The 9,239-nt window shown below is 62.3% G+C and overlaps 1 protein-coding gene across 1 annotated transcript; it reads left to right on the forward strand.

Annotated features, from left to right (window-relative positions):
* Positions 1-1,476: 1,476 nt before the first annotated feature.
* Positions 1,477-8,908, forward strand: Zbed1 (zinc finger BED-type containing 1). Its single transcript, XM_077793938.1, has 2 exons — positions 1,477-1,565; positions 6,602-8,908. The coding sequence occupies exon 2, from the start codon at positions 6,658-6,660 to the stop codon at positions 8,827-8,829; it is 2,172 nt and encodes a 723-aa protein (XP_077650064.1). The 5' UTR covers positions 1,477-1,565; positions 6,602-6,657; the 3' UTR covers positions 8,830-8,908.
* The last annotated feature ends 331 nt before the right edge of the window (positions 8,909-9,239 follow it).

Here is a 9,239-nt window from a genome sequence, read left to right on the forward strand (position 1 = left end):
ACTGGGGTCGTGGAATATTACTCAGCCACGAAGAGGAATGAAATCATGGCATTCGCCAATAAATGCCTGGAACTGGAGATTATCATGCAAAGTGAAGTAAGCCAGTCCCCCCCCAAGCCAAAAAAAAATAAAAATAATTAAAAAATAATAAAAATAAATATCTGGGACTTCTGGGGGACTGCCCACCCACCCTGAAGCTTCATGATCTGTCCCCTCTGGACACTTTTCCTTAATGATCATAGGTTCTACTGCTGAATGCCCGAATTTAACCATGGCACCCTATATTCATGCATCCAGTATGACCGGGTACCCCTAAATTTGCACGATTAAAATCAATTAAAACTTTAGCCACTTTTGGTGGTAAAAAAACCCCAAAAAAAACCCAAACCATGCATTATTTATATTTGCTGTGATTAAATAGAATTTTATTTTCAGATTTTAAGAGAAGTTAACTGAAAACAGTTTTGTGAACCCCTCAAAGTCTGGGGCGCCCCTCAGAAGGCCCCTACAGACCAGGGTGCCATCTTGGTGACATTCCCCGCCCCTCCACCAGGGGGCGCCGGGCAGCATCACCCTCAGGTAGGGGGATTGACCTCCTGGTCCAGGATCCCTGGGGTGCAAATAGGGTGGGTGGCCATCTGCTGGTTAGATGGGGCCTCCCAATGGAGGTCTGGGGTCCTGGGGGGGGGTCTGCCATTTCCCTGAGGGTCTGCGGTGCAGCTCGGGGCTGGGTGGAGTCTGGGGTCCCTGGGGTCCGGGTGGGGATTTGGGGTGCACGTGGGAGTCAGGATGGGGATCTGAGGTCCAGGGTCTCTGGGGGGCTGGACGGTCTGCTCTTGCAGAAGGGGGAGGGGAGGGATGGGGGGCTGAGGTCTCGGGGTCCGGGTGAGGAATCTGCAGCTGGAGGTCGGGATGGGGGTCTGGGGTCCCGGGGTGTGGGTGGGGTCTGGGGTGGGGGTGCAGGGTGGGGGTCTGGGGTCCAGGTAGAGGAAGTCGGATGGGGGTCTGGGGTCCCGGGGGTCTAGGGGGTGGGGTGGAGGTCTGGGGTCCCAGGGTTCCCGGTGGGTGGGGGGTCTGGGGTCCTGGGTGGAGGTCTGGGGACCCTGGAGGGGTTCTGGTTGGGGTCTGGGGTCCTGGGGTCCGGGTGGGGTCTAGGGGTGGGGTGAGGTCTGGGGTCCCTGGAGGGGTTCTGGTTGGGGTCTGGGGTCCCAGGGTCCGGGTTGGGTCTGGGGTCCCGGGGTGGAGGTCTGGGGACCCTGGAGGGGTTCTGGTTGGGGTCTGGGGTCCCGGGGGTCCCGGGGTCGGGTGGGTCTGCGGCCGGGGCGGGGCGGCAGCGCTCCGGGTCCGGCGCGCGGAGGGCGGGCGGGCGGCGCGGGGCGTTTCCGCGTCCCGCTGGGCGACGCCGTGTCCCGGGCGGGCGGAGGGCGGCGCGGAGCGGTGGCGCGGCCGGGCGGCCATGTCGCCTTTGTCTGCGGCGCGGGCGGCCCTGCGGGTGTACGCGGCGGGGGCCGCGGTGCTGGTGGCGCAGCTGCTGCGCCGCTGCCTCGGGGGCTTCGCGGAGCCAGGTCAGCGGGGCGCGGGGGCGGGGGTGACCTTGGGGTCCGCGGCGCGCGCTCGGGGGCGGCGGGTCGGGGCCGCGCAGCGGCGCCCCCCGCGCGCTCCTGCTCCGGGCGGCCGCGCGCTCGCGGTGTCCCCTGCGGGGGGCCGGGCGGGGGTCGTCCGAGGGGCCCACGTTCCCCGCGGCCGTGGCCCAGCCCCCGGGGCCCGTGTGCGCCCGACCTCGGGCGGCTCTGGTTGGCGCTCGGCGCCGGGGGTCTGCTGGAGGCCGCGCGCCCCCTGCGTCCCGGGAGGGGAGGGCAGGAGCAGGGGGCGCCCCGAGCCCTCGGTCCCCCCGGGGAGGGGACCCGGGCCTTCCGGGAGGCGGAGCCGGCGGCGCAGCGGGCCGCGGGGAGGCTGCGGGGGGCGGCGCTTCCGCCGGCGCAACTTTGTTCCCGGGGCCTCCGGGGAGCGCCCGGGGGACGCGCAGCCTCCGCGCCTCCGCCTGCGAGGCCCGGGGGAGGCCGCGGGGTGTGTGCGCGCGCACCGGGCCTTGGCACGGCTCGGCGTGCGTGGGGGTCTGAGCCAGCGCCGGCGTCTTTGTAGGGACGGAGTCCCGGGGCGTGACAGGCCTGTGACAGGCCACCGAGATGCGGTGCCCCAGAGGACAGCTTCACTCTTAAAGCAAAATCACTCCCCGGCCTCAGGGCGCGAGCCTGCACCCTGGCGTCCCGCGGGCGGGTCCAGGTCTGCCTCCCCCCTTGGCCAACTGCGCTGGGCGCCCCTGCTACCCACACGGGGGCGGGCCGGGCTGGTGGCAGGCGCGTGTGGTTACGGAATGACTCGATTTCCCGAGTTGACACAGCCCCAGGGCCGCGCTCGGAAAGGCACAGCCACGTGGGGCGCTCGGCCAGGCAACCCGGGGAAGGGTCCATTTGAATATCGCCTGGGGTCACCTTTCTGCTTGCTGATAAAGTGACTTTCAGTGTTTTTTTGAGCCATTTGGGAGTGACTGGAGAGGGTGGTGCAAGGAACTGGCCCTGGGAGGGAGCTGCGAGGCCAGGTTCCCTTTGCCAGGGGCAGTCCCTGGCGAGGCCCAGGTGCAGCCTGCCCGCCGGTGCTCGTCCGTGCAAGTTTTGCTTTGCGACAGCCGCGTCACCTGCGCGGGAATGCGCTCAGCGGAGCCGCAGCCTTGGACACAGAACTGGATTTCAGCTCAGTTGAGCTCAGCGAGGCTGCTGCCTGCCCGACACGGCCTCGGGGGACTTGGGCAGCTGCCATTTGGGCCACTGTGGGTCCCACCTGTGGATTAAAAAAAAAAAAGTCGTTAAAAAAAAGCTCTCGGTGGACAGGAACCGGTGCCAATGGCCCTGGGACCTGGGAGGAAGGTCCCTTCACGTGCACCTTGATGGACAGTTTTTGCATTCTCCAAGTGTCGTCCTTCCCCTCCGGTCGCCTGGGCCATTATTGGAGCTGGCAGTGCAGGCCGGGCCTTGCCCTCTCTGCCTGAGGTCTCCATGTTCTGTCCCCGCTCAAAAATGTCACTTTGTTTCATTTTGTGCCGTGGATCCAGCTTCTGATTCGTTCTGAACGTGCAAAGCTTGACCTTTACCCTGAGCTTTGCAGGAGGATTGCAAACAAGCCGGGCTCTCAGAGTCTTTTTTTTTTTTTTAATAAAGGGGCTGGATCCAGCTTGGGTTGTGCCCCTCGGTGTGGCTGGAGGGCACAGCGACCTGAGGGCGGGAAAGTCCACCCTGGAGTCTGACTGCAAGCCCGGCTCCACTGCCTTGTGCAAAAACAGACTAATTGCCAAGGAATGGCGTTCCTGAGCTGGGAGGGGTTGGCGGGGCAAGCTAGGGTCTGTCCCCCACCTCCCGGAGGCCACATTGAAATGGCCCACACTCTAAGGAAGGCCTGGCCTGTCAATCACTTCGTAAGAGGAGGTGAATGATTGCATTTCCCGTAGCTCAAAGTGCATCCGGGGTGCAGAGGTGTGGGGTGCAGGCCTGTCAATCACCGAACGTGACCCTGAGGGAAACAAAGTTCACACCCCGTATGCCAACGGCGTTTAATAAAGAGCCCGAAAAGCGGGGCTTTGTGAAAAATGCCGACCTTTTGTATAAGGTAAATATTTCCAAACGTGGGAGAAAAGGACCCATTTTTTATGTTGCAGATGAGCAACTTTTAATGCTCATTTTTTTCTGTACTGCTTTTATTTCTATATATATATATTTTTTTTTGGCAGTACTGGGCCGGAACCCAGGGCCTCAGGTTTGCAAAGCGACCCAGGGAGCGACCCCTGCAGACGAGTATTTTATTTTTCATGCACAGACAAAAAAAAATTATAAATATTTGCAGGATATAATGCTTATTAGTTTGAATTTTTGGTGCTGGGGTTTGACCTCAGGGCCACATCCCCAGACCTTTTTATTTTATTTTATTTTATTTAGAGACAGAGTCTTGCTAAGTTGCTTAGGGCCTTGCTAAGTGGCTGAGGCTGGCCTCCAACTTGCCGTCCTCCTGCCCCAGCCTCCCGAGCCCCTGTGTCTTTCCCCTCCCTCCTTCTCTCCCTCCCTTTCTTCCTTTCCCACGTGATGGACAGCAGACCTTCCAGGGATATCTTTTTATACCCCTCCCTTTTTTGCCTGTAGGCAGTATTTATTGGTGCAGTTTCTTGACTTGGTTTTCAAGGTCACGGCGTCGCCAAGGAAATACTAGGGCTTTGCTTGGGTCTGGGGGACAGTATGTGGACAATGCAGCCCCTTGGCTCACACATGAGGAATCAGAAAAGGCAAGACCAGGGACCCTGAGACCAGCCTGGGAGCGCCTGGAGCCAACTGTACCTGCAGCTGGGAGCCCGCTCCACCCAGCTGCAGGGAAGGGGCTGCCGGGTCCCTGTGGCTGCAGGTTCTGGGGAACTGACAGGCGGCACCTGCAGGCGGGGTCCTTGGAAGCTGGGTCAAGGACAAGGGCGTGCTTCAGGCCCAGGGCCTGGGCCAGGTCCTATCTGTAACTGTGACACTTGCTGATGAGACATTCTCCAGCTCGCCTGTCAATCAAACAGGAGCAATAATGAGGGTAATGACCACAGTCCAATCCCACGCTGCCCAGCAGGCCTCAGGACCCTGTTCAGAATAATCATCATCACCCTGAAAATGACGGTATATAAGCCGGGCGCGGTGGCACACGCCTATCATCCTAGCAGCAGCGGAGGCTGAGGCAGGAGGATCATGAGTTCAAAGCCAGCCTCTGCCAAAGGGAGGCCAAAGCAGCTCAGGGAGACCCTGTCTCTCAATAAAATGCCAAATAGGGCTGGGGACGGGGCTCAGGGGTCGAGGGCCCCCGAGTTCAATCCCCAATACCCCCAAAACAAACAGAGAAACTCAAAATGACTATAAAATACTCCTCTAGGTACCAGGGCCTCTTTTGAACAAAAAAATAGTAAAAATAGCAGTAAAAATTAATAATAATGACAATAAACTTTCTGAGGATCTCTTTCAGCCTAATAATAATAACAAAATGTAGGAAACTTTCCTCCAAGTTCAGGACTTAAATAAGAGCAGTCACAACAATAAAAGTAAGAATGATCGAATGCAAAAACTTCCGTCCGGGTACCAGGCCTTCTTATTTCCAAATAATAACAAAAATAATAAATGATTTTTTTGGGGGGGGGTATCAGGGATGGAACCCAAGGGTGCTTCACCCCAGAACCCCGTCCCCAGCCCTTTTTATATTTTATTTAGAGACAGGGGTCTCCCCCCCAGTTGCTTCACGCCTTGCGAAGTTGCGGAGGCTGGCCTCCGACGTGCGATCCTCCGGGCCTTGGCCTCCGGAGACACTCGGATGCTTCGGCAATAAATAAATAAATCATAACAAATAATAAAGTCGATCACCAATATCGAATATGAAGAAAATGTCCTTCATGTTCTGCCCCCAGACCCAGGACGAGCCCTCCACGGACTCCCTCTGCAGAGACCTTGTTTGCACCTGAGGTCCGAGGCCCGGCTCCCTGGGTGGACCTGGTCTTGGGTTGGAGGTGGGCCCCCTGTGGCCTGCCCCGGGCCGTGGGGGACATTTCCTGGCTTGCGTCCTGGGTTCCGCGGTCCGCTTGGTGGTTTTGGCTTCAGTTCAGCGCTGACAGCTTGCGAGTGTCCCCAGCCCGTGTGTCTCTCTCTTTTAACTTATTTTTTTAATTTATTTTTAAACCGGGATTGAGCCCAGGGCCACTTAACCACGGAGCCAGCTGCGTCCCCAGCCGTTTGCATATTTATCATTTAGAGACGGTGGCGGCGGCGGCGTTGCTAAGTGGCTCCCAGCCTCGCTTTGGCTGAGGCCGGCTTGGAACTCGCCATCCTCCTGCCTGGGCCTCCTAGGGGTCCCCAGTCTCTCTTAAGAAAACCGAGCTGTGTTGGAGGTCCTTGCGCACAGAGGGGACCCTGGGTGACGGCTCCAAGGACCTGGGGATGTGGCTGTCTTGTGGATCATCCCATCTTCTGCTCCAAGAGCTCCTAGGTGTGCATGGGTGTCCCCAAGCACAGATGCACTTAGGCTGCTCCTGAGCCTGCGACGTTCACCGAGGGCCTCCAGTTCGTTTGGAAGCATGAAAAGTTGGGGTCCAACGCTTCTTGGCCAAACCCAGGACCCTGGTAGCCAAAGCCACATCCCGGTTTCCGCTTCTGGGCTTCCCAGCACTGACCTCTGTTGACCTTGGGGGCCGGTTGCTGCTCCCCGCGGGCCCTGAAGGGTGTGGGTCTCCACAGCGTCGTGCGCAAAGAACTCCCTCCTCATGGTGCAACCTCTGGGTCTTTGTCCCAAGGCTTTGGACAGGGACCTGGAGCCATGTGGGCTGCAGGGGAGACTGCAGTGACCCGAGCAGCGCCCCCTAGTGTCGGGCTCCCAGCTCTGCAAGAGAGCGAGGCGCGCGCATGCGCGGTGCCTTTGATGGACGGCTGTGCTGCTCCGCGCATGCCCACTGGGCCCTGCCCTGCGCCTGGCTGTGTCCCGGGGGCGCGGGGCCGTGGCGCGCGTCTCTTCTGACGCTGTGTTTGTCTTGATGCTTATTTAGCAGGTGCCCGCGCCTGAGCGGTCGCCCGGGCCGGCCGTGCCCACGACGACAACGCCATGGAGAGCAAGGCGGGGGACCCGTCGCAGGCCGACCTGAAGCTGGTGGCGCACCCCCGCGCCAAGAGCAAGGTGTGGAAGTATTTCGGCTTCGACACCAACGCCGAGGGGTGCATCCTGCAGTGGAAGAAGATCTACTGCCGCATCTGCATGTCGCAGATCGCCTACTCGGGCAACACGTCCAACCTCTCCTACCACCTGGAGAAGAACCACCCCGAGGAGTTCTGCGAGTTCATCAAGAGCAACACGGAGCAGATGCGCGAGGCCTTCGCCACCGCCTTCTCCAAGCTCAAGCCCGACGCCGCCTCCTCCTCCTCCTCCTCCGCGGCCTCGTCCTCGTCCCCCTCGACGACGTCGCAGCCCCCGCCCCCGCCCCCGCCGTCGGCGTCGTCGCAGCTGCCAGGGGCGCAGGACGCGCTGGCCGGGAAGCCGGGGCTGGAGGGCCGCCGGCAGCAGGAGCTGACGGGCGCGGTGCTGGCGCTGCTGTGCGAGGGGCTCTTCCCCGCGTCCACCGTGGACGAGCCCGCGTTCCGCGCGCTGCTGCGGGCGGCCGAGCCCCGCTACGAGCTGCCCAGCGCCCGCTTCTTCGGCAGCCGGGCGCTGCCCGCGCGCTACGGGGCGGTGCGCGAGGCCGTGCGCAAGGAGCTGGCGGAGGCCGCGTGGTGCGGCGTGTCCACCGAGCTGTGGCGCAGCGACAACCAGAACCGCGCCTACGTGACGCTGGCCGCGCACTTCCTGGGGCTGGCGTCGCCCAACTGCCTGTCGGTGGCCTCGCGGTGCCTGAAGACCTTCGAGGTGCCCGAGGAGAACGCGGCCGAGACCATCACGCGCGTCCTCTACGAGACCTTCATCGAGTGGGGCGTCAGCGCCAAGGTCTCCGGCGCCACCACCGACGGCGGCAAGGACGTGGCGCAGGCCTGCTCGCTGCTGGACATCCCCGTGCACATGCCGTGCCTGGGCCGCGCCTTCGACGCCGCCATCCAGCAGGCCTTCCGGCTGCCCAAGCTGGCCGCGCTGCTGGCGCGCTGTCGCCGCCTGGTGGCCTACTTCCAGCAGTCGTCGGTGGCCAGGTACATGCTGGCCGAGAAGCAGAGGCTGCAGGGCGCCGCGCGCTGCATGCTGGTCAGCAACCGGGTGGCCGGCTGGGGCAGCACGCTGGCCATGCTGCAGCGGCTGCGGGAGCAGCAGTTCGCCATCGCGGGCGTCCTGGTGGAGGACAGCAACAACCACCACCTGATGCTCGAGGCGGCCGAGTGGGCCACCATCGACGGCCTCGTGGAGCTGCTGCAGCCCTTCAAGCAGGTGGCCGAGGTGCTGGCCGCGGCGCGCCACCCGACCATCAGCATGGTCAAGCCGCTGCTGCACATGCTGCTCAACACGACGCTGCACGCCAAGGACGGCGACCCCAAGGACCTGAGCATGGCCAAGGAGGTGATGGCCAAGGAGCTGACCCGCACCTACCAGGAGGCGCCCGAGACGGACCTGTTCCTCAACGTGGCCACCTTCCTGGACCCGCGCTACAAGAGGCTGCCCTTCCTGTCGGCCTTCGAGAGGCAGCAGGTGGAGAACCGGGTGGTGGAGGAGGCCAAGAGCCTCCTGGACAGGGCCAAGGACGGCGGCTGCCCGGCGCCCCCGCCGCCGCTGCCCGCCGAGGACAAGCCGTCCACGGGGTCCGAGGAGCCCCCGGCCAAGCGTCCGGCCAGCGCCATCCACAGCCTGCTGGCCGAGATCTTCTGCCCGGCGGCCGGCGCCGAGGACCAGGAGGAGGTGACCGCGCAGCTGCTGGAGGAGCTGAGCAACTTCAAGTCGCAGAAGGTCCTGGGCCTCCACGAGGACCCGCTCAAGTGGTGGTCAGACCGCCTGGCGCTCTTCCCCGTGCTGCCCCAGGTCCTGCAGAAGTACTGGTGCGTGGCCGCCACGCGCGTCCCCCCCGAGCGCCTCTTCGGCTCCGCCGCCAACGTGGTCAGCGCCAAGCGCAACCGCCTGGCCCCCGCGCACGTGGACCAGCAGGTGTTCCTCTACGAGAACGGACGGGCCGCCGCGGCCTCCGTGGAGGCCGAGCCCGAGGACGAGGACGAGGGCGAGTGGGGGCTCGACCAGGAGCAGCTGTTCCCGCTCGGGGACCCAGCCAGCGGCGGCTTCTTCGGGCTCAGGGACGGGGGCTTCCTCTAGGGGACGCGTTGGTGGACTGTCAAGAGCGGAGAAGGAAGGACGCACACAGCTTCCTCAAAAGCCTGGCAATGGCTGATGCTTGATTTACCCCCAAGAACTGGACACCGGTGGCCAGGGCCTATCATCCCAGCAGCTTGGGAGGCTGAGGCAGGAGGATCGCCAGTAGGAGGCCAGTCCTCTGCAACCAGCGAGGCTCTCGGCAACTTAGCAAAACCTGTTTCTAAAACGGAAATATAAAAAGGGCTGGGGACGTGGCTCAGCGGTTCAGTGCCCCCTTGACCCCGTGCCCCATCCCCAGCCCTATTTGGCATTTTATTTAGGGACAGGGTCCCCCTGAGCGGCTCAGGGCCTCCCTTTGGTTGAGGCCAGCTTTGAACTCGAGATCCTCCTGCCTCAGCCTCCGGGGGCTG

Source organism: Urocitellus parryii, chromosome X (genome assembly GCF_045843805.1).
Source record: "Urocitellus parryii isolate mUroPar1 chromosome X, mUroPar1.hap1, whole genome shotgun sequence".
Classification (NCBI taxonomy): Eukaryota; Metazoa; Chordata; class Mammalia; order Rodentia; family Sciuridae; genus Urocitellus; species Urocitellus parryii.

Bases quoted from the DNA above. Each gene is read 5' to 3' on its own strand.
- Zbed1 (XM_077793938.1), top strand. From the start codon at position 6,658: ATGGAGAGCAAGGCGGGGGACCCGTCGCAGGCCGACCTGAAGCTGGTG.